This window comes from Cornus florida, unplaced genomic scaffold, assembly GCF_030987335.1.
Source record: "Cornus florida cultivar Cherokee Brave unplaced genomic scaffold, ASM3098733v1 CherokeeBrave_3.0.0_Hap2_Chr07, whole genome shotgun sequence".
NCBI lineage: Eukaryota > Viridiplantae > Streptophyta > Magnoliopsida > Cornales > Cornaceae > Cornus > Cornus florida.
The window spans coordinates 80228117-80253234 of NW_026775577.1; the positions used below are offsets into that span (position 1 = coordinate 80228117).

Sequence of the window (25118 nt, forward strand, 5' to 3'; positions counted from 1 at the left end):
ACTTCATTCGACAAATCTTTTCTAGATCATTTCCAGTTTTAACAATGTCATCAACATATACAATTAGGGCAGTGGTGCTGCCCTGGTGCTTCTTGATGAAGAGAGTATGATCTGCTTGACTCTATGTGTACCCTACTCTTTTCACAGCAATGCTGAACCTCTCAAACCAAGCACGTGGCAACTGCTTTAACCCATATAAGGCTTTATTTAGCTTGCACACTAAATTCTAACCATTAGCAGGCTTAAACCCCGGTGGCATAGTCATATACACCTCTTCCTCCAAGTCACCGCGAAGGAAAGCACTCTTTACATCCAGCTGATGTAAGGGCCAATTCAAATTAGCTACCAAAGAAAGAAGAACACGTATAGAGTTCATCTTGGCAACTGGAGCAAATGTTTCCAGATAATCAATTCCATAGGTCTGAGTGAAGCCCTTTGCAACTAACCGAGCTTTATATCTCTCAATTGTTCCATCTGCATACTTTATTGTGTAAACCCATTTGCAGCCTACTGGTTTCTTACCCCTAGGTAATGGAACAATATTTCAAGTACCATTCTTCTCAAGGGCCTTCATTTCTTCAAGCATGGCTTTCTTCCATGGAGTTTGACTGAGAGCATCTGAAACACTAGAAGGAATATATACAGAGGAGATACACGAAGTGAGAGCATGATATGTTGGAGATAAGGCATCATAGGATACAAATTGAGATATGGGATGCTTTGTGCAACTACAAACACCCTTACGATAGGCAATAGGGAGATCAAGATCAACAGGAAATGCTATTTGGAAAAGAATCAGGAGTATCAATGTCAACTAAGGAATTACCTGGATCGAGGGAGACTTCTTGGTCCTAAGGTGAGTCAATAACTTGTTTTGCCCTCCTAGTGTAAACAATTGGCATAAGAGATTTGATGGACAATCCCGTTATCAGCAAAAAAGGAGGTAAGACCTCCATACATAAACTCTCCTCCATTATCAGATCGAAGGATTTTGAGGGGACAACCAAACTGAGTACATACCATCCTATGAAAGGTTTTAAAAATGGAATGAACTTCATCTTTGGTTTTCATAAAATAAAGCCAAGTATATCGACTAAAGTCATCAACAAACACAACAAAGTAACGAAGTAGTAGATTCAGGACCCCACACAGTAGGATAAGAAACACGACATTGTTTGGCAAGAATGCATGTTTCACAATTTAACTCAAAAGATTCAACAGAAGCAAACTGGGGAAGCATGTGCTTCAAATCAGGAAGAGGTAAATGACCTAGTCTATTATGCCATCGCATCAACAGATTTTTATTGACATTACTATTCCTAACACTAGATTGATTTGTAACATAATAAGAAGTTGGCCTTGCGTTCAGCAAATACAAGCCATTGTCCTCACGTCCACTTCCAATCGTTTTCCTCGTGTCCAAGTCCTGAAACACACAGTGAGATGGAAAAAAGGTTACACTACAATTCAAGCCTTTTGTAATGTGACTGATAGAAAGGAGGTTATTAGTAAACTTTGGGACATGAAGAATAGAAGATAAGGTAAGATTAGGAGAGGCAGAAACTGTGCCCTTCCCCGCAATGGAGGTGAAGGTGCCATCAGCCACTTTAACCTTATCCTTATCAAAACATATCATGTGATCGTGGCTCCTGAATCAATGATCCAGGGTGGCCCACCAGATAATGTGGAAACCTGATGTGCCGAATGAGAGTTACTTGTCTGAGCGAAGTTAAAGGTGGAAACGGAGGAATGTTGTGTTAGTAGATGTCGGAGAGCATCAAGTTCAGCCTCGGACAAAGAACTCGGTTGCCCTGAGGAGGCATGACTAGTAAAAGCAGTCTCACGCTCTGCAATATGTGCCGTAGATAACCCCCCTAAATGGACCAGGCCTTGGCCTAGCATTCGCATTAGCAGGAGCTGCAGTAGGGCGGCTGTGTAGATTCTAGTATGTTTCCTTAGTGCGGTGCGTACGCCCACAGTGATCAAACCTCAACTTGCTTTTGTCATCATGTTTCCCTCCTTTTGGAGGATTGGGCTTGTTCCATTGTTGTGTGGCAAGAGCAGACATCTCAGACAATGGTACTTCTGGCATAGGCTTAGTGTATATAGGTGCAGACACAACCTTCACTCTACTCTTCTCAGCCTGGATATATGAAAACACATCTCTAACAGAAGTAGGGGCTGGATACCTGCCTAACATTTGTACCCTGGCATGCTTGTATCTCGGATGCAGACCACCCAAGAACTCATAGATTTGATTCCTTTCTACTATAGCATGAAATGCTTTAACATCAGCTGCACACACAGGTATATAGACTTGGTAGTGATCTAACTCTTCCCATTTAGCACGTAGAGTGTGGTAATATGTAGCAAGAGTTTGGTCTTCCTTCTTAAATCTTGAAATCTGTTGTTGGAGTTTATACAATTTTGCAAAATTACCAACCGAGGAATACGTCTCTACCACAGCCATCCATGGCTTTTTAGCTATTTTCACAAACAGAATCTATGGCTGCATTGACTGTAACAACCACGTCATAACTAGTGCATTATTTGCAGTTCACTCTTTGAATTCAGGATCGCTTTTGGAGGGATATGTGACAGTCCCTTCTATATGGTCGATCATCCCACGACCAGTGATATGCATACAAGCAGATTGAGCCCACTCCATATAGTTCGTCTTATCCAGCCTAATAGTCACAATACAAAGGCTTGGATGGTGATCACTACCACTTCCCAATACTGGAGTCAGACTAGGAGAAGACCTAGCTTCTTTTGAAGTCACCTCTGGGCCAAACATTTTATCAAACAGTTTCTGGGTATACAATCCTCAGAAACAAAAACAGCAACAAAATACGTAGAGAACCACCTCTCTGACACACAAACTTCAACTAAAAAGATTACCGTCTTCTGAGATGTATAAAAAAGCGACCACATAGTCACCACATAAACCCTAGAATTCAACAAAGTAGATCATACCAGAATCGCGAACGACGAAGAAAAAGCCACTGTTGCAGAACCTCGCGAATACAAAAAAACACCAATCGAGATTGCAATAGATAAAAAACAGGTCCAAAAAATCCCATCAGGTTCAAAACCCTTCACACCCACTAGGGTTTACACAAACTTTCCCTAGGGTTTCAACTACACACCTAAAGCTTTACAAACCATGCACTGATACCATGTTGACTTTAAGATACAATCAAATCAAGAGTAAGTGATAAAGAAGAAAAAGAGAAGAAAGCGGATGAGAGAAAAAGAGAGAGATGGGGAAAGAGAGAAAGAATGAAAGAATACTTTCATCCTTCCACCACATTCTATTTATAATAACAAGTTTAAGAAATTACACATAAGCCCCAACATTATATAAGTAATAACAAATAAGCCCCTGACAACACTTTTATCACCTTAAAATTGGAATTTGTTCTGGAATTTTGGAGAAGTTTATAAAAGTTATAATCCAAGTCAGTCAAATATAATGGTAAGGTTTTTCCCAGTATATGTTTTTTTAATTCATTTGTTTTGTCATATATATATATTCAGGCTCTCAATTTGGTGAAATTACTTAATGAGAATTATCAGAAGTTGTTTTCATTAAAATATGTTCAGTGTTTAAAGTTGCCTAAAAGTATCCAACCTTTTACCTTTACAGTTTGTAATTATGCGAAGGGTAGATGGGTTGCAGACAACCGCCACCCACTGTATTCTGGGTTTGGTTGTAAGCAGTGGTTATCGGACATGTGGGCATGTAGACTGACCCAACGCACAGATTTTTCTTATGAGGGATATCGTTGGCAACCAGAAAATTGTGAGATGCCAGAATTTGAAGGGTCAAATTTCTTAAGAAGGTATGCATTCTGTTAAATCCCATTTCATGTTGAACCTTTAGAAGATTTGTTCTCCATTATAATTATGCTTATTTCAACACGTTTTACTCGTCCTAACAAGCTTTTGAAACAGTTGAGGAAGACTAAATATAACCAAGTTCCTTTCAATGTAACCCATCATATATTTTAAATATTTTAGGAACGAAAAAGAAATCAAAAAGAAAAAGAAAAGAAAAGAAAAGACAGATTTCAATTAATTTTACTACCCTAAATGTGACTAAATTCCAGAATGCAGGACAAAACTATTGCTTTTGTAGGAGATTCCCTGGGCAGGCAGCAATTCCAATCTCTCATGTGCATGGTCACTGGTGGTGAAGAGAGATTGGAAGTTCAAGATGTTGCATGGAAATATGGTCTTGTCAATCCTCGTGGAGCAATTCGTCCTGATGGCTGGGCTTATTATTTTCCGGACACCAACACTACAATCTTGTATTACTGGTCAGCAAGCCTTTGTGGCATACAGCCCGTTAACGACACAGATCCAGCAACTGAATTCGCCATGCATTTGGACCGCCCTCCAGCATTTTTGAACCAATTTCTGGATCACTTTGACGTTCTGGTTCTTAATACAGGACATCATTGGAACAGAGGGAAACTCAAAGCAAATAGGTGGGTGATGTATGTAGACGGAAAGCCTCTTGAAGATAGGAAGCTTGCACAAATGGGGAATGCAAAAAATTTCACAGTTTATAGTATTGCCAGATGGCTTGATTCGCAAATTCCTTCACATCCACAGCTTAAAATTTTCTTTAGGACCATCTCACCAAGGCATTTCTTTAATGGGGACTGGAACACTGGAGGGAGCTGTGATAATACCACTCCATTGGCTGGTGGGAGTGTTGTTTGGCAAGATGAATCCAGTGATCCTGTTATTTCTGGTGCTGTTAAGGGCACAAAGGTGAAGATTCTGGATATAACTGCACTTTCTCAACTGAGAGATGAAAGTCACATATCGCGCTACAGTATAAAAGCATCGGAGGGCGTACGGGATTGCTTACATTGGTGTCTACCTGGCATTCCCGACATATGGAATGAAATCCTTTGTGCACAAATATAGGGTTAATCATGTCATCTGAACATGGCATTAAGGCATAGTCAGTAGAAGCGGCATTCAATTCAGTCCCAATAACCAAGTATTGTGTTTCTTAAAGGTACAGTGATAACATAGAAGAGAGTTAAATAACCAAGTATTGTGTTTCCAGTGAAAACTTAGGAGGTATTCAATTATCCAGATAGAATGTCAAATTGATAGTTATCTCATGGATTTCTTTTGTAAGTTCAAATTGCAGTTAGATTAAGAAAGCAGCCTTGCGGCTTTTTGTTCTTCCCAAGAGCCATCCTATCTAATTACTTTACCTGCAGTTCTTTTTTTTAAATGCTCATTCATCCTATAGTAATTCTAGAAAGAAATCTTGTGATCATATCATCTACACAACATTGTATCGAATATTTACTATTTATCGTTATATTGACCTGAAGGAAGCTGATTTACTTAATATTTTCTTTTTGAATTGGACACTTTTATTATTGGGTAGAGTGTAAAAAAGAAGAAGCTTGATTTCACTTTAAAAAATTGAATACAAGTACCTCATAAATGATTGGTTAGAGTGTAAAAAATAAAAATAAAAAAACACCTTGAAGAATGGCCAAATATGTAAATAACCCTTGAACTATTTTTATTTTTATTTTCTAAACCCTTGCACAATAATCTAGTATTGAATACCCCTCAACAATTACATTTTGTTACAAAATGCCCCATATGCCTATCGGATGGCTATTTTTCATTAAATGATTATAATGCATTTTCTTATTAATACAATTAATCTATTTTTTTATTTTTATTAAAATCAATTATGAAAAAATTCATACTATTTTGATGATAATAGTTCATCAAATGTGCACAAATTTATCATTAATTATTGAAATTAGTTGTTTTAATAAAAATCATGAGTAGAAAATTTTAAAACAATTTAAGTAATTTTTTAATTTTTCATGAATATATTGCATGAAAAAGAAAGTATTTAATTAATTAAGTAATTTCTTAATTTTTCATGATTATATTGTATGAGAAAAAAGTAATTTTTTACGATAAAAAAGTATAAATTAAGTATAATAAATTTTATCATAAATAAAAAGTTTATATAATAAATTTTTCCTTTTACAAAATGACTAAATTTTTTAGTAATACAACTCACCAACACAATTAATCATTTGATAAAGAGAAAAGATAATAAAAATAATTTAATAAGAAATGACAAATTTAATAAGAATGGATAAAATTGTCTTTAGTGATGGTATGTTTTTAATTGTAACAAATCATCAGGGCAATTGTAATTTAGAAGGTTATTTGCAAAATGTACATTGTGTGTAGGGTGGCATAGTTTGACACGAGCCACCAACATAGCACAAGTTAAACGGGTTTGGGTCTAAAACAATCCGTTTAGTAAATTGTGTCGTATTTGGGTTAAGGGGTTCAACCCGTGTAACTCACTTATACCCGTTTAACTATATATGTTATAAATAAAATTCTATTAAAGTTCCAAAATAACTATCTAATTTTATATCTTATAATTTATTCTTTTGTAGATTATAAATTATTTAGTAATTTGGTTGGATTGAAATTTATATTTTTCTAGTATTTAATGTTTGATAAAGTATTATTAATAATTTAAATAATAAAATATTTGATTTTATTAAACAGGTTACACTTGTAACTCGTTTAATAAACAGGTCGGGTTAGTATTGAGAGTTCTTGACAAAATTATTAAACGGGTCGTGTTCAGATTGAGCTGTTTAAACGAGCTAGTTTTATTAGCCTTGAACTCAAAGAGTCAAATTAATGATAAACAACGAAAACATAGGAATTGTGAAATCACTCACGGCACCATTAATGTATACCTTCTACCAAATAGCATTTCATGTCATTCCTAGTTGGGCTCGAGATCAAGACAAAGGCTTGTATATAAATCTTAGGGTATTTTTACTACAGCTGAAAATGAAATTGTTATGGGACACAAGGAATTTATAACAAACAAGCTTATCCATAAGAAGTATAAAAGATGATTAACATGATTAGAAAAGGGGCAGTGAGGTAAAATGAGTTCCTTGCTTTCAACTCATCCGAAGAGTTGGTTCGTTTGAAAGCAAAATGGAGAGGCAAAATGGGGTGAATACAGCTGGGCACTCTTTGTTTGTTGTTGGATTGCCATGTCAAACGAAGAAGTAAACAAAACTCATTTTTGCAAGTGGTTTGGATAAAAGTCTTGTGTCTGAGGCGGTCTGGACTTTTCTCCCTTGTTTGAGTGATTGCTAAATGTCATTCCTTGGGTTTGATATATCATTCCAACAATCCTTGGTGAAATGAGCAAGTTGCGAGTTTATTTGGGGAAAGCACAACGAAGAGGATAATCCGTACCTCTGTTTTCGAAAAACTCTCTACACTACCAGTGAATGTAGTGTCCAATGATCTTCTCGCTGAATGGGAATCTCGCCCTCCACAACGTCCACCGCCACAACCACCTGACGGCGGTGCAACGAGGCAGTGACGCAGCGGTGCAACGATTGCTTTTGTTAGGTCACCGGATTGTTTAATAGCGTCATTACCGGAAGCTATGTTGGGTAGGGCCTTGGCTCGGGTTGGCCATAAGTTGGGTTAGTCTTGTTCGGCCTGTTGGGCCTGGTTGTAATCTTTTGCTTACGCTTCACTTGGGCCTTGTACAGTTTCTTCCATGTTTATACAATTGTTTTACATTTCAAAAAAGAAAAAGAAAAAAGAATTGACTGGGGAATGGGTTTGAAATTGGGTCAAAATGGGGTTTTAACCTGTGCTGAACTTAGCATATGGTCATACGAAACAAAATCCACTTCGGCATAATAGTATGTCTGCTGCAACGTGTCAAGAAAAAATTGGGATATATGTTTGAGATGTATGTTAAGACATAGGTTAGGAAAATATTGAGATGTAAGGCCAACATCTCAATATTTTGGTAATATGTATCCCAAACAAAACTCACTAATTGCAACAGATACACTATTGCACCGGAGAGGATTTTGGTCATAATGGCAGTTTGACCGGTATTGGACTTCAAAATAATACACAGCCAAAGCGGCAGTTTGACTGGTAATGAAGAATTTGAAACTTATATAGTCATAGTTGACCTATTGAGACCGGTCCCTTTTTTATTTTATTTTGTATCTTCTTTTTTGTGTTTATTTTTTGAGTTCGGGTCTTACCGAATTAAATCGAGTCAAGTGCTCGGGAATAATTCTAGTACTTCATTAGAGATTTGTGTTGCACTTATTTTTGTTTCATCTTTTATTATTTGGGGATATTTGCACGGTTAAGGTTTGAGAACATTTTCATTATTTGAAACCTTTGGGCAAATATCTTTTGAAGATATTTTCATTTGAGACAATAATGCGATTATCTTTTTAGAATATTTTCTTAGAAAAACTTTTGTGCAATTAGTAAAAATTAGGACAATGTGCCTTAATTGGGTTAGGATTCTTGCACGAGTCTTTTTTTTTTGGCCTTTCTTCAAGTTATGAACTTTTAGAAATGCATTCCAAAATTTTATTTTATTTTATTATTATTATTATTATTTTTCCCCATTTTAAGATTTTTGACCCACGTGTTGGTTCGGGATGCCTTAGATTTAACATGTGAAATGTGTCAAGTAGTTAAACATGTTCGTTCCAATTATCTTATTAACAGTAATAAAATTGCTCATCATTTTTTATCTTGTTCATTCAGATGCACTCATTCATAGCTCTTATACAAGAAAAATATGTAAAGGCTTGAATGAGATTCACTCATTCATAGCTCTGATATATATATATATGTTCTAAAGAACACCTGCTAACATTGCAATAAAGGAATTTGAATAAAATTGTCTAGACGCGTAAATAAAGTCAAATTCCATGATACTAGACTACCATATCTCAGCTAATATAGTAAGTCAAATTTCTTGATTTTAGGATATCATTTCTAGGCTAACATACACGAACTCGAACCAAGCCATTGCCAAGGGCTGTTCATGAACAACTCTGTTAATTTACATCCCTAAGCAATTGCATAATAATTAATTAAGCGAATAGAAACAAACTAATTTGACTTGTTTGACACAAGCTGTATAAACAAAATAATGGAATAACTGAAAATGGAAATTTTAAAAGTTCTACAAGACCTATTACACAAGCTGTATTTCTCTTTTGCTGTTAATTTCATTTGTCGATATCTGCATCAGCCAACAAATGCTCACTTTCAAACTAGAGGATTTTGTGTTACACAAAAGGTACTCTTGGGCATGGTACTCGAACCTGCTGCAGCTACTACAGGATTATGAGAACTTGAACCCCTTATCCTCCACAAGAATTGAGGCAGCAGATACTAGGAAAACACAAGGTCAAACATACTACACACAATGTGGAGGCTTCTATTTTCTCAGAATCCAAACAATATGGAACCTAAGGTTCAAAATTTTCAATTTCCTTTCTTTTCAAACTATATATATATATATATATATATATATATATATATATATATCTGAGAGAGAGAGAGAGAGAGAGAGATGCGCATTTTTTGTTCAGTGAAACAAAGGTAATATGCCCCATTGATGCAGAAACCCCTCCCCAGTGGTCACTTCTAGGACCAATAGAACAAGCACCGCCAACATAGCGGCCCTCCCATTCCAAGTTTCAGCACTTTTTGTCCAACCCCATTCCCACACAGTCACAGGTGGTGGAAGTTCCCGACGCTGTGAATCATATGCTGCCAATAGCTCTTCTACACTGCCAAGTGGAACTAGGGACTGTACAAGTCATACCAATAACCTCAATCAGACAGTAAAATAGTGGTGCAGAACACAGGCATTCTAGGACATAAATAATATATTTGAAATTAGTAAACTCCGGACATACTTAATGTACATACATATGGGAGTTCCTAAGAAATATTTTAAGGTCCTATTGTTCTTCACATATGCATGTGGCGTGTGTGCCTTGGGAGATTGAGAATGTGGTGTCCCATACAAGCATTCCATTATACAAGATGGAACTTTTTTAAACCTTGAAATGGAACAGCCAATCCATGCGAAGCCAAGGCTATGTTCATCTGACCCTCCGAATGAATAAGAATATTTTATGAAATTCATTCATGAGTGATCTGATGCATGAGAGAATTCCAGTCAGTTAGACAAGTCCGTTTTCAACAAAACAGGAGGTTTTTTTTTTTTTTTTGTTTGGGTGGAAACGACCCATTGAGAAAAATCCACTAGTTTAACCTCAATCAGACAGTAATATAGTGGTGCAGAACATGGGCATTCTAGGACAGAGACAATATTTTTGAATTTAGTAAACTCGGGACATACTTATTGTACATACATATGGGAGTTCCTAAGAAATATTTTAAGGTCCTATTGTTCTTCGCATATGCATGTGGCACGTGTGTGTTGGGAGATCGAGAATGTGGGACATACAAGCATTCCATTATACAAGATGGAACTTTTTTAAACCTTGAAGTAAAACAGCCTCTCCATGCGAAGCTAAGGCTATGAACATCTGACCCTCCAAATGAATTAAAATATCTTATGAAATTTATTCGTGAGTGATCTGATGCATAAGAGAATTCCAGTCAGTTCGATGAGTCCATTTTCAACCAAACAGGAGTGATTTTTTGGGTGGAAACGACCCATTGCAAAAAACTCTATAGTTTAAGCTAGTGGGCAATGTCGGTTTTTGGCTGAAAACCTTCGTTTAGGACTCCGAAGTGGGTTTTTCTTGTCTTATAGGGGTCCTGCTAATTATTTCGGGATTTTTATTCGAGGCCTAAACAAATGCTTTGAGATTTTATATTTATCATTTTTTTATTTTTAGGTTTCTTATTATTTTTTTTTCAGAATTTTTAGAAATAATTTATTTTTAGGCTTATATTTAGTATTAGTTTCCTTATGTTTTTATTTTCCTTTAGCTGATAGGTAGCCTTTCAGTATTAGGTTTTTTTTTTTATTATTATAAATATGCATGTACGCTACAACAGAGTTTAACCTTTGATTGATAATATTTCAGAAATCTTTGCGAATTTTCTTCAACTTCGTGGATTAAAAGTTACCCCTTGTTCCCTTGTGAACATTTCATAGCTTCTGCTACGTCAATTGGTATCAGAGACTTGATTTACCCTGGTTTGCTAGTGATTGATCATTTTGGTTTCAGCCACCTTATCGACGATGATCGTAGAGTGAAGGCCCCTTGGGCAACTATGCATACTAAAGAACGGTTCGTAGCAACATGTTTTGGGATTTGTGGCAACCAGGTTCATGGTTCAGTCCGAGTTAGCGTTGATAATGTCTCCCACAACTAAATGTGGGTTATGTTCCTGTTTATCCATGTAGGCCTCCAGCCTATGCGGATTATTCCGGAGATGAGAAATTCGCATTCAGCGGACAATTGTGAGTTTCAAGCAAAACTTGATCTACTTACTTTCAATGGAAGTATTATTATTGAATATGTCTTGGACTAACTTGAAGAAGTTGAAGAATCTTTCAAGTATTTTGATGTACCTGAAAACAAGCAAGTTCCACTTGTTGCCTTCAAGCTTAAAGGCTAGGCTTCAATTTGGTGGGAACGAACACGGATTAACCGGAGGAGGCAAAGAAAACTGCCTGTGCGGTTATGGTACAAGATGAAACAGTAGAAATATAATGTAGAAGAAAGAGAAGATAAATATGTAAAAGGTTTGAATGAGATTTATAATATGTAAAAGCTTGAATGATATCAATCACTCATTCACAGCTCTAGTATTTATAGATAAAATAAGAGCACATGCTCATATTATAAGAAAAGAAATTAAATCAAATCTCTGCTACTATGGTAAGTCATTCCATAAATCATGGCTATCATACATGCTAACATATGCATAATCAAATATATGTTAATATGGTAAGTCATTCCATAAATCGTGGTTAACATATATGCTAATACTCCCCCTCAAGTTGGTGCGTGGATATCTGAAACGCCCAACTTGGACAACGCATCTTCAAACACGGTCTTGCTAACACCCTTCTTCGGAATCTACAAGTTGCAGAGTGCAACGCTGAGTGCAAATCTGACTAGATTAAAAATGTCGATCAACAAACCAAAATGTTTCCTCAGACTATAAACAATTAATAATGTCTCCTTAGACCATAAACAACCAATTATGTCTCCCCAGACCATAAACAACCAATAGTATCTCCTCAGACCATTTCCCTTCACATGTTTAAAATTTGTAAATGGAAGAATCAACAATGTCTCTTCAGACCATTCCCCTTCATACATATATTTAAACAATGTAGATGAAAGAATCAATAATGTCTCCTCAGACTATTTCTGAATGGGTGGTGCCAAACTCGCAACGCCCTCATTGAAGTCGGATCACCCTGCCTACCCGACACCTCCCTGATGGGCGATCTCACCTTAGACCATTCCCGAATGGGTGGTGCCGAACTTGCAATGCCCTCATTGCAGTCGGACCACCCTGGCTCTGATACCAAGTAGAAATATAACAAGAAGAAAAATGAGAGGATTGTGTAAAGGCTTGAATAATATCAATCACTCATTCATAACTCTAGTATTTATAGGTAAAATAAGAGCACATGCTCATATTACAAGAAAAAAAACTAAATCAAATCTAAATCAAATCTCTACTATTATGGTAAGTCATTCTATAAATCATGGCTATCATATATGCTAACATATGCATAATCAAATCTATACTAATATGGTAAGTCATTCTATAAATTGTGGCTAGCTATCATATATGCTAACAGAAACGGATGTTGATGGCTAAATTCCTACCACCAAATTATAAGAAGATGATGTATCAAGAATATCAGAATTGTTGGAAAGATGGTCCATCTGTCAAAAAGTCTATTGAGGAAATTTACAAAATCGATAGTAGCCTCAACGATAATAATAATTTGGTTGAAGCAATGAGTGATTTTATTGAGATTGATGATGAGCAAAATTGTGTTGCTTCACCTATTGCAATTAAAGTTGAAGAAGTCAAGGATGTGAAAACATCAATTCCTTTGTACAAGTTGGCAGATAAAGAAAAAGAATTCAAAATGACAAAAGAAGACGATGGTGACAATAAGTTCAACGCTGAAAGTAAGAAACATGAATTAGTTGATGATGGGATCAACGAAATTTCTAAATTGCATGTCCAAGATGGTATAGAAGAATTTAGGCATCAGGTTGGTGAAGAATCATCATGTGAGCAAATTGTAAGTGAACAATTTTTATTCTAGAGAATGGGAATGAAGATATTTTAGTGTCGTGCTTTGAAGTTTCTCATGGCAATGAATGACATGATTTTGTGGCAGGTAAGACTTCACGTTATTCGCAACCAAACTCGAGGACGAGCTTTTTTTTTTTTTTTAAGTGAAGGCACTGAAGGGGACTGATGTAAGACAGAAGTTAGTCAGTTTGACGAGTCCGTTTTCAACCAAACAGGAGTGCTATTTTTTGGGTGGAAACGACCCATTGGGAAAAACCAGCTAAAGCTAGTGGGCCATTACGATTTTTGGCTGAAAACCTTCGTTTAGGAGTCCGAAATCAGGTTTTTCTGTCTTATAGGAGGCTTATTGATTATTTCGGGATTTTTATTCGACGCCTAATCAAAGTTGGAATGCTTTGAGATTTTATTTTTAGTAGTTTTAAATGTTTAGATTTCTTATTTTATTTTTTCATAATTTTTAGAGAGAATTTATTTTTAGAATTAGTTTCCTTATTTTTTTAGTTTCCTTTTGCTAATAGGTTTCCTTACATTATTAGGTTTTTCTTAACAAAAAATTATAAATATGCATGTATGCAACAACAAAATTTAACCTTTGATTAATAATATTTCAGAATTCTATGTGAATTTTCTTCAATTTGTGGATTCAAAGTTACCCTATGTTCCCTTGTGAATGTTCCATAGCTTCCGCTACGTCATATTCACAAAATATGAGGTTTTGAGACCTTTTCAATTTCATTAGTCGTACAAGATTCTCTGAAGAAAGAACTTCAAGTTTTGTCCGAAGGGTTTGAAAGGTACCCCCCACCCCCCAAACAATTAGAGGCAAGTAGTCAACCATAATCCACTGCGCAAGATAAATTACTTCTGGTCGGTGAATTAAGCCCATTTGAGAAAAATTATCGACCTTCTTGCTCTAGTGCTGCCTATACTTTGGTTTATTCATGGTTGAGCCAATGATGGAACCGACTTCTAGCTAATAGGGGACCTGCACAATGCATGTTACTAATTCCAGAAACAATTTCCACACTTGGATGGCTTTTGTACTTTTGTTGGCTGGGTCTACATATGTTTCATTAGATCATGTAGGTCGTTCCATTTTTTTGTTATCTTCTTCTTTTATTTATTTATTTATTTTTTCTCTTTCCCGAACTACTTGGGCTCGGCTCAATTTGAGCTCAATTCGTGTCCGTTTATTTACTAAATGAACCGAGCTCAAACAAAATTATCGGGCTCGTTTATTAAATGAGCCAAGCTTAAACGGTATCCTGCTCGACTCGTTTATGTTCGTGAACAAGCTTGCTTCAGGCTCGTGAACACTCACATATATACACATATACATATATATATACATTTTCATATATTTATGTGTCCTAATAGGTATTTTAATGATTTAGATCTATTTCAAGCTCAAATGCAATAATCCAAGCCAACCCAATTCAATTTGTTATATTGTGTTCTCTTTTTAAAATAAAATTAGCCCAACAAACCAACCCAATCCAATTTGTTAATATTTTCTCTTCTAAATATAAAACTAACATAGCCCATAGCTTAATTTGCAAGCCCACTTTGGGTTATCTACTTCAAACCCTAAACATCACGTTCTATATTCACTTTCTGTTGTCTCTTCTCTAAACCGTAGCCGCGAATCACCCCCACCCCCCCAAGCGACCGACGTTGGCAACAGCGGAACTGCTGCAAATTGCCTCTTGAAGCAAATTGGTGTTCTTCTCTCTCTCTTATCCTCCTCTTATCTGGTATCACTTCTCCGTTCTCTTCATATTGGCGTTAATGCTCAAAATCGAAAGGGGTATTTTAGTTTGTGAAACTTTGGAAATCAAATATTGAGAGAGCATTGATGAGGAAGTCAAGATCAGTTGATATGCATATAGATTTATATATGCAGATTGTGTTTTTTTTTTTTAATGAATAATCAAGCTGATGAGCCGAGCTCAATCACAGGTGGTGACGGCTTGATCGAGCTTGACCAGTGCTCTGTCTGTGACGAGCCGAGCCCGAACCCACCATAACTCTGCTCGGCTCAATTGCAGCCCTACATAGGTCGTTCCATTCCTTTTTTATCGTTTTTTTTTTTTCTCTTTCTTTCTTTTTTGTTTTTTCATTATTCTTCTTGGTGCACTGTCCTTCATCCATTTTTTTACCAAAAATGAAGGAAATTGAAATCATAAACAGAAGTACAAAACATAAGCTAATAATACAAGCTAAAAAAAATGAGAATTAAGAACAATGCAGCTTGTAGCAGTCAATTGTTGTTAGGCATTACCTGTCGAGCTTCAAGATTCGAGACTGCCATTGCTCCTACATATGGGAGACTTTCAATCACAGCATCAGCCAAATCTGAAATGAAAGTGGGCTCACATCCCAGAGCAGGAACACGACCCCATTTCTCTATACCAGATTTTAGAGCCAACTCTTTGTACTCAACATCAATTTCTTCTAAAGTTTCAATATGCTCACTGACAAAGCTGTGAATCAGTGATGCAAAATATAAAAAACACATAAAGAATTGATAACCAAGAAATATAAAAAACACAAAAATAATTGATAACTAAGAAATAGTTATATATATATATATATATATATATATATAATTAAGTAATTAATTACAATTATAATGTTGGAATATAGAGGTCTAATAGTAAACAATCTGATAAAATATCATTTAAAGCTACATAGTTGACAGTGCCAAATACCTAATTGGAACGGCAAGAAGACTTTTTACCCCTTTTTGCCCAAGCTCAATGATTGTCTCATCAGTATAGGGTTTTAACCATTCCACAGGTCCAACTCTACTCTGTATAAACATTAAGAACAAAACCATTGTCATAATTACACCACCAGTATGTGTGTGTGCGTGTGTGTGTATACATATATATATATATATATACGGAGAACAGGCATATTACAGACAATTTCATTTTTCGTAAGGATAAAAATATAAAAATAATGGCTGCGGATGTTCTTTCTAGAATGGCTTGGCCTTCTTAATGGATGAAAGATTAGAAATGGTACACAATTTTCAAAGCCTTCCACAAGGAAATTGAAAATTAACTTGACATAATATTTTGTGTTGCATAAGAAATGTAAAATAAAAGCCTTTTTCTGTTCAAATCACATATGTTGGACCACAACAATGTTAATTAACTTGGTGTGCGGATCGGATGTTTCTGTGTGTCTTGTTCCTTCTCTATGAAGGAGGATGGTTTTCAATGGGTTTTTTCGGGCATTTATGGTCCGAATGATGATGACTTGCATCACCTGTTGTGGGCAAAACTTGGTTCTGTCCAAAGGAGATGGTCGCTTCCATGGTGTGTTGGATGGGACTTCAACGTCATTCGGTCCCCAATGGAGAGGTTGACTGGGGGAGGTGGACTTCGGCTATGGAGCAGTTCTCAGGGTTCATAGACGACTTTCAGTTGATTGATTTACCTTTGAAGGGTGCATCCTTCACTTGGTCCAGTGGTCGCTTGTCTCCTACACTCTCTTGCCTTGATAGATTCCTTGTATCTGGAGATTGGGAGGTGTCCTGGACGTTGTTCTGGCGGCTTGGCTAGACCAACCTCCGATCATGTTCCCTTGATTTTGGATTGTGGTGGAATGCGTAAGAGAAGCTCTCCCTTCCGTTTTGAGAATATGTGGCTTCGAGCTGAGGGATTTTCTGAGAGAGTCTGTTCTTGGTGGGAAGGTTATGATGTGAGTGGTACCCCAAGTTTTACTTTGGCAGGCGGCTTCTAAAGGAAGACATCAAGAGGTGGAATAAGGGGGATTTTGGGAACTTGGAATGGAGGAAGAATCATGCCTTCTCTGAGATTGCAGAGATTGATCGGAAAGAGGGGAATGGGTAACCTTGAGGAGGCTTTAGGACGATGGAGTGTAAGGCGGAGATTGCCACCTTAGACAAGATTTCTTGGAGAATAAATCTAGAGCCTTGTGGCTTAAGGAGGGGGATAGAAACACGAAGTTCTTCCATAGGCTCGCAAATGCTCATTGTAGAGGTAACCATATTGGGAGGATTCGTGTGGAAGGGGAGATGTTGTGTAAGGAAGAAGAGGTCTGTAGGGGGGTTTCCTCTTACTATCAGAAGTTGTTCACAGAGACTCATAGTTGGAGATCTTTGCTTGGGGGTCTGCAGTTTGATTCGATTTCTCGTGTGGAATGTGAAGGATTGGAAAGGCCTTTTTCTAAAGAGGAGATGTTGAATGCGGTAAAGAGCTATAATGGGGACAAAGCCCTAGGTAGCGATGGTTTTACTATGAGGTTCCTTTTTCAAAGCTGGGAGATGGTTAGGGGAGAGGTGATGGGTACTTTTCATGCTTTTCACTCTAAATTTTGGATTCTGTCCTGATTGCTGGTGAGTGTGCGGATTCTAGATTGTGCAGCAGGTTTCCTGGTGTTTTGTGCAAACTGGACATTGAGAAGACTTACGATCATGTCAGCTGGAGCTTTCTTCTTTATTTGTTGGAGAGGATGGGATTTGGTAAGAGATGGAGGAGATGGATCGAATTTTGTATTTCCAGTTTTCGCTTCTTGGTCATTGTGAACGGCTCTCCGACATGATTCTTCATTTGAGAGGATTGAGAAAGGGGGATCCGCTTTCTCCCTTTTTGTTCCTCATTGTGATGGAGGCTCTCAGCAGATTGATGAGAAGGGTTGTGAATTTGGGCTTTTTGCGAGGTTTCCGGATGGGTAGAGACGTTTCCATACAGTTGGAGATATCCCATTTGATGTTTGCCAATGACACTTAGGTTTTTTGTGATGTGGAAGAGTCTGAGATGAGGTATTTGAGTTGTCTTTTGACCTGGTTTCAAGTCGTATCTGGCTTGAAGGTGAACGTGGGAAAGAGTGTGTTGGTTCCTGTTAAGGAGGTTCCCAAGATATCCACTCTAGCTGACATTCTGGGGCGTAGCATTGGCTCTTTTCCTATTTCTTATATAGGGTTGCCGCTTGGGGCACCGGCAAGGAGAGTGGGAAGTTGGGATGCGTTCCCCTGTTTGAACGATTTCTATTACCTCTTTACTTATCAAAATATATATATATGTGTGTGTGTGTTCTCCAGCAGCATAATTTCTTGTGGAAAAAGAAGTTTTAAGGCCTGGCTGATGTGTAGATCAACATAAATTATGATTATTTTTTCCTTAAGTTAGCTCAATTTCAATAACTTAAAGAAGAAGATATAACTACTATTAGGTCCAGTAATTACCACTGGCAAATCCTATCGGAAAATGACATCTAAATTGCCATTGGTTTGGACAATACTAAGTAAAAAAAGCAGATTCTTTGGTAACAATGATCAAAAGAACTACTATCTCCAAACTTAGCCCTTAGAACAATTAAATTACTTTATTTAGCAAATTTATATGTTGTCAATCCAGATGATTTCCTGCAATTTGTATTCGAAGCCTTTTCAATCATTTCAAAACTTTTTAATATTGTTCCACCACCACAGTCTAATGATGATGATGATGGCATTTTATTCGGCTGAAACAAGGTTCATCATAATTACCTGATAAGCAAGAGTGTATGCATTAGTTATCCTTCTCTTTTCTAATTCTTCCATAATCAAATCCACACATTCTTCCATCTCAGCCTTGTATGGATCACCAGCCTCTTCCACATATGCAAGTGGCACCCCATGCGCACTAAAAAATATCATCACCTGTAACGCGCATTCTAAAATAAGATTGTCTATAAATAACAATGTAATGGAATGATGAGGCTAGGTAATGGTTAAAGCTAGAAACTTCTGAGATGTGCATCTAATAGAAGCTTGAGAGGAGCAATGTAAAATTTAAAAGTAAAGCAAGTTTCCTCAAAGGTACGTGCTGAGCACAACACTCAACAACGTGTGACTTATCCTCAATAATACAATAAGTGCATGTAACTAGAAGTACAGTTTAACACAAGCACCTTATTTCACTCAGGTGCATGCGTCATTTTGAGCCTCAACTCCTACAATATTAGAGAAATCAGTGCCTTGACTGTGACTTGACCGTGGATAACATATAGAACCATATTGAAAAAGAGAAGTGTTTTAACTTTTAAGCATCCGTTTAGAAATCATAAATTTAAATTCCAGTCATTTAGAAATTATAAATTCAAAATCCATTAGAAAAAAAATATATTATTTGAAGCAAAAATTAGCATGCTTCAAAAATAACGTGTGGGCACACACCTGCATCCTATGGCCTTATTTTGTTTAAAACGTGCCAGAAAATTTCACTTCAATTTTAACTATATCATGTGACGCCAGGCACATGTTGGATTAGAGATCAGTAGTTCAAATTTTATAATCAAAACAGTAATCAAGATGGATTCAAACAACTAAGAATCAGGAATTTCATTACAAATAACGAAGAAATCAGTATTCTGTTTTAAAAAAAAAGCAATATGAAAGTGGAGTGATTTGTGTCTGACTAAGCAATGAGTCACGCTGCATAGATTATTAGCGTCATCGTGATTTTGACACCTAGACGACATGCATCAAGGATAAGAAAATGTGGAAATTTGTTTTGTGTATCAAATAATGAATATACACAACATAACTATGATACATTATCCATCTTTGACCCAAACACTCATGATATCTGTAGGTCCCACCTTTGATTTAGGGTTTGCCCTTTAAATGTCAAAAAGACTGTCACAGGTTCACTACATTGAGTCTTAAGTGATTCTGGCATGCACACTGCATAATAGTGATCTTCAGGGACAGCTTGGTCATTCCACATTGATAAGAAGACTTTTCAAATGGTCTAAGAAAGGTACATTGTGTTGAAGGCTCACTGTGCAGGCCAATTAGGGTTACAGGCCCTAGCATATATGTTGATTTTTGGCTACAGAGAATTTCAGGGACAATTAAGTTTTTCCACACATGTATTATATCATATACACTTGTGTATAATAGTACATTGTATTGAATTGCTCTTATTCTCAGTTTGATCGAGTGTTCACAGTCACAGCTACAGAAGACAATATATATTGACAAATGTCACTACAAGAGCATCATTTTGGTCAATACAAAATAGCTGAGCATTCTTGTGACACGTGTCCTGTGGTCTTAGTGTGAGGAAATGCAAGTTGTTATTCATTGCTTAGTGATTAAATTTGATATATATTCATATTCATATACATATACATATACATACACAAGCTGTCAATTAGCTTGCTTGCAAAAAGACAAATGCTGTAAAGGTGACGGGTATTATGGTCCATTCACAGAGGACATTACATATTATTCCGTGGCCAATGATTGGATAATGGTGTCGCCAGATATATTTCCTCTTTGAGATAGGATTTATATTCAAGGGCTACTATAGCATTGTTTAGGGTTTAAGCCTTCTTGAAAAACCCCAAGGTAAGGTACATTATGTGAGACCAAAGAGCTGAATATGAACATAGATTTCTGAGATTGTTTATAATGATCAAAGCTTGATTTGAGCTCAGAAATACACTCAGAGTAAACACGAGTAGAATACCAAATAAAGGCCTGTTGCTGTGATTTTGCTGGTGCAGAAGCTGGTTTGGAGGTCTGAGTTTGGTATGAGCATGTTGGGGTGCTGAGACAAGGTTGAGGCAAGTGTAACTTACCATTTTACATCTGCAGAAGGTACGTGTGTGACCATCTTATAGCTGTATTTGATTTTGATGTCTCAGACCTGTGTTTTAGCCTCTTTTACTGGTTTAGCTTGAACTTATTATCACAATATTTTGCTATGAGTTGCATTATTATCATCAGAGCAAGATTCCATTGTTGAATCAAGGCTGTTGAAGTTGAGGTTTGCAAAGAAATAAGATCAACACAGAGCTTGACCTTGTGAAACCCTAGTTCTTGAAGGTTATGCAGAACTGAGCCTATATCAGTGTTGTAATTGTTTATACATGTTATACTCATCATGATTATCATTTGAGCATGTTTGTATTGAAGATATAAGGTTGTGAAATTCATCTATGAGCTTGAACGTACATGAAATTCCATATTTACCCTTCAAACCCGAACTGCTGCAGAATGAAGAACAATTGTTGTGGTTGATACTTTGAGCTTGTGTATCACTCTAATATTGTGTAATAGCTTAAGTATTGTTGTAATACATCTTTTTATATGTATTTGGTGAGCTGTGAGAGTTTGCAGGGTCCAAGCATGATTGCTTAGGGCAGGGAGAGTGCAGAGTGCACTTAGTGGTGCTAGTGTGTGTGTAGAGACTGTGAAAGCTAGTGTTTCATCTTGTACAAGAGTGTATGCAGAGAGTGAGACAGCAGAGTGCGTAACTACTTGCATACAACTAGTGGAGACTTTATTGGCTGAGGCCAAGAACCAAGGTTTTTCCATATTAAGAGGGTTTTCCTTGTAAATGCATTGAGTACTTATAAGTGTGTGTATGCTTCTTGAAACTGTCATCATCCTTGTCACATTGTATTGATCAAAGAAAGAAGAAAATTTTATAGAAGAACCAATTTCATCAATATCCTACTTATTTTTAAAAAATTAGAATTTTTAATAATTAATACAAATAAAAAAATAAAAAAAACTATATGATTATTATTTAAAAATTACTTTTACTATACCTAAGAAAAAGTTGAATTACAATGTTCCAATTATGTTAGATGTATCCAAGAGTGTCCAAAAGTGTTAGCCACATGTCAAAAGCGAAACTTATTTTTAGACTCTGAAAACCAAATTTATATGGAGTTTTGGTAAGAGGTTTACAAAATAATTTAACTGATTACGAATACATAGTTGCATAAGAAAATGTGCTACCTTTCCAGGGCTGTCAAAAAATTTTAGCTCCTTCTCAATCAAATTTGCCATGGCCTTGATGTATCCTTCACGCTGATACCAGGAAGGTATAACTGTATGCTGCATGTTAACTAAGTATTCGTCCTCCCTAAATATCCAATTAGAAAATTCACCAAATGACCAAATTAATTAACATTGTATAGTAATATTGGAACACCACAATGTAAAAGTAGCATAGGTCCAATCATCACCGGAATATACTCTCCAACAGTCGCAGGCTTGAACCACTAGTAGATATTGAAAACTGGGGATATAGAGGGAGCACAACAAGCTTTGTAATTCCATCTCTTTTTATCTATAAAAAAATAAAATCAATGAAAAATGCAACTATTAGGAAATCCACAATTTTTGCACTGTATACTAATCTTGTGAGTTTGACAAGTATCTAAGCCAGAAGACTCAAAATGAACAAAAACAGTTTTGACGTGAATAGGCCCATAGATATATGAGTAATCTTGATTTTGTAAAGAACCACACAGAGTTTATATACCATTACCATTGGGCTCCTTAATTGACCAATCCAAGTTTTAGCACTTCGGGATACATGCACTTGCCCGTGTTGTGTCGTGCATGCACTGTATAGTCAGGCATGGAGTGGCGCGCACACGTGTGAGAGCCATTTCAATCACATGTTTTTCATTTTTGGACTGTTAGAAAGTCTGTCAGTTACGAGTGACTACTAGGATTTATAAGAGAGAGACGTTCAGCCATTACCCATATGTTTTGATCATTTTCAACTGTTTATATATTCTATTTACTCATAGATATATAGGCCTATTCATGTCATCGGTTTTTATTTCAAATTTCAACATCAGCCCAAATAGGCTATAAAATAGCAACGCTACCTCTTCAGACCAATAATATAAAACACCCAATCAATACGTCTATTTCTCAAACCCTGACCAACATTATCTTTATTTTCTACTAATTCTGACTTGCATTCATGGAGGTTACAAGGACTTTAGGAGTTACAATGACATCTCTGCATGTGTGTAGGCCTATTCAGTTGGGTGGTTTGGGCGTTAGGAGGTTGATTGAAAGGGCTCTCCTAGGTAAGTATTAGTGGAGATTCGGTGGCGATCGTCATGGGCTATGGAGAGGAGAGAGGTGGGTGGTCCTCTTGTGCGGTCAATCACCGCACCATATTCTGTGTGTGTATGAGAGGTATGTTGTTTCATTCAGCACTCAATCATGTATTCTCTTTGTGTATGAGAGGTATGTTGTTTTGTTTAGGTCTGCCCAAACTTTTGATATAGATAGGCAACGTAGTAGTAGTAGTAAGAGAATAAGATTTTTTGAGAGTTTAAAACAAAGTTGGAAATTGCCTTCCCGGACAGCTCAATGAATGAATTAACATCACTCCAGAAGCCTTTGATTGATGCCTCGATCAATAAAACCCTTCTGCAGGTTTTAACTTAAGAAAATATTTCAATATAGAAATTTCCAAACTATATTCAGGCATAAATAAAACATTTTCTTTAAATAATTAACATTTAGAAACCCTAAATATGCAATACATGAACTGCTACGACAAACACGGTGAACCAAGAACAAATCAAGAATCAAGCAGAAAAATAAACACACCACACACAAAGAATACAAAGATTTACAAGAACAAATCAAGAATCAAGCAGAAAAATAAACACACCACACAAAGAAAACAAAGATTTATGTGGTTTTGCCTACCACTAGTTCACAGCGAAGATTTGTCAAAAGATTACAATATGCGAAAATAAGGAGATTACAAATTTCAGCCCCCAAACCCTAGCGCTCTCTCTCTCTCTCTCTCCCCCACACACTCTTTCCTGCAGTTTTCAGTGTTCTCTCATATCCCACTCCAAAAACTAAACACCCTTATATACTAGGCTACGAGAGTGTCCTAAACAGGGTCCAAGACCTGCAAGAGAAAAACAGTTCAGTTTTTTTTTTCCCAGGGCCAGTTTTTCAGGTCAAAATGGGGACGTGTTGACCAAAACAAAAATTGGTCCACAACATCACAAGAACCCTAATTGGCCAGTGCATCAAAATGTGAAATTACCTTTTCAACTTGATGAAGATTATCAAAAAAGGCCCTTGAAAGTGGAATAAATTCCATATTCCACCTTGGGAGGTAACTAACTATAACTAACTTTCATCAAATTTCTAAACTAAGTTAGATATTGAAACAAAAGTACAAACTCAAGTTTTGATCTATGAAATTTGCCAACATAAGTGCTATTGACCAAACAAGATCTAAAGAATAAAATAGTCTAGTACACACACACGCAAAGAAACAGAGAGACAATATTAAGTATACCTAACCATTAAAAATATTTCTGTTTTCCTAAATTAGAAGGTTGTGAAGATTATCCTAAAACAACTCAATTCAACATTGATGGGGTCATAGAGCTTTAGTAATTCTTAATTTACTTCAACTCTAATTAGCCTGAGTACCATTCAACTCGAAAATTATCAAGTTCTGTGAAAAAATCAGCTCAACACTCAAAATTGTCAAACTTTATAATAAACACTTAAAATCTTCCAATAAAGCTGATTCAGCCAGCGCTTCTTTGACTATGATTCTCAAACCAAGTGATTGAAAATCTGCCAGGAAAATGATAAAATGCAAATGACAAGCTTCGTGACATAAAGAGCTAATACAAGATGGTACTGAATTGGTATTTTACATTACTTGGTGGAAAGGCAGCACCATAAGTAGGGACAAGTAAAAGAATGAAAATATTTTTCACCATTTTGATCATAAACATCCCGTTCCCTCTAATAAGTCAATAGCTTAATGCGTCACCGATTAGTTATGTAAGTTTCTTTTAACAATCCAGGAAAAGGATGAAGGGTAAACAAACTCCACCGATGTTGGTGCCTTAATTGTTATACGTTAAATGATTTGTGTTGTAAATATCCAGGTACCTGTTCAATAGCTTCTTCAGTGAATGGATGCCAATAACGCATGCCAACATACACCTTTGCTGGGACATTCTTATCACAAAGGGCCTTCCGCAACTCTTCAGCCTGAACAAGGATATTAATAATCAATGAGTAAAAGTGAAATATAAAAAGAGTCACCACATAGAGCATTTTTAAGGGCAGATTTTTTTATTTTTTATAAGTAAAAATGTATAAAAAGCGCTCAAAAGAGGAGCGCATCCCAAGG

The 25118-nt window shown here is 36.4% G+C and overlaps 2 protein-coding genes across 9 annotated transcripts in view; one reads left to right on the plus strand and one right to left on the minus strand.

Annotated features, from left to right (window-relative positions):
* Window positions 1-5209, plus strand: part of LOC132267334 (protein trichome birefringence-like 14) — a 31427-nt gene extending 26218 nt beyond the window's left edge. For all 3 annotated transcript variants that reach the window (XM_059768482.1, XM_059768481.1, XM_059768483.1), the window contains 2 exons: window positions 3650-3845; window positions 4113-5209. In XM_059768482.1, the coding sequence (XP_059624465.1) occupies window positions 3650-3845; window positions 4113-4941 (1025 nt within the window). In that variant the 3' untranslated portion in view covers window positions 4942-5209. The remainder of the gene's footprint in view (window positions 1-3649; window positions 3846-4112) is intronic.
* A 3616-nt stretch (window positions 5210-8825) lies between these two features.
* The window catches only part of LOC132267335 (ferrochelatase-2, chloroplastic), a 55462-nt gene continuing 39169 nt past the window's right edge, over window positions 8826-25118 (minus strand). The window contains exons 3-9 of one of the 6 annotated variants that reach the window (XM_059768487.1): window positions 24875-24976; window positions 22159-22262; window positions 21929-22055; window positions 18680-18832; window positions 15870-15970; window positions 15440-15641; window positions 8826-9694 (exon numbers count right to left, since the gene is read on the minus strand). In XM_059768487.1, coding sequence (XP_059624470.1) covers window positions 9470-9694; window positions 15440-15641; window positions 15870-15970; window positions 18680-18832; window positions 21929-22055; window positions 22159-22262; window positions 24875-24976 — 1014 coding nt within the window. In that variant the 3' untranslated portion in view covers window positions 8826-9469. Of the gene's footprint in view, window positions 9695-9715; window positions 11990-12031; window positions 12403-15439; window positions 15642-15869; window positions 15971-18679; window positions 18833-21928; window positions 22056-22158; window positions 22263-24874; window positions 24977-25118 lie in introns of those variants that run through there. The other 5 variants (XM_059768484.1, XM_059768486.1, XM_059768485.1 and 2 more) reach the window with 5 other exon arrangements.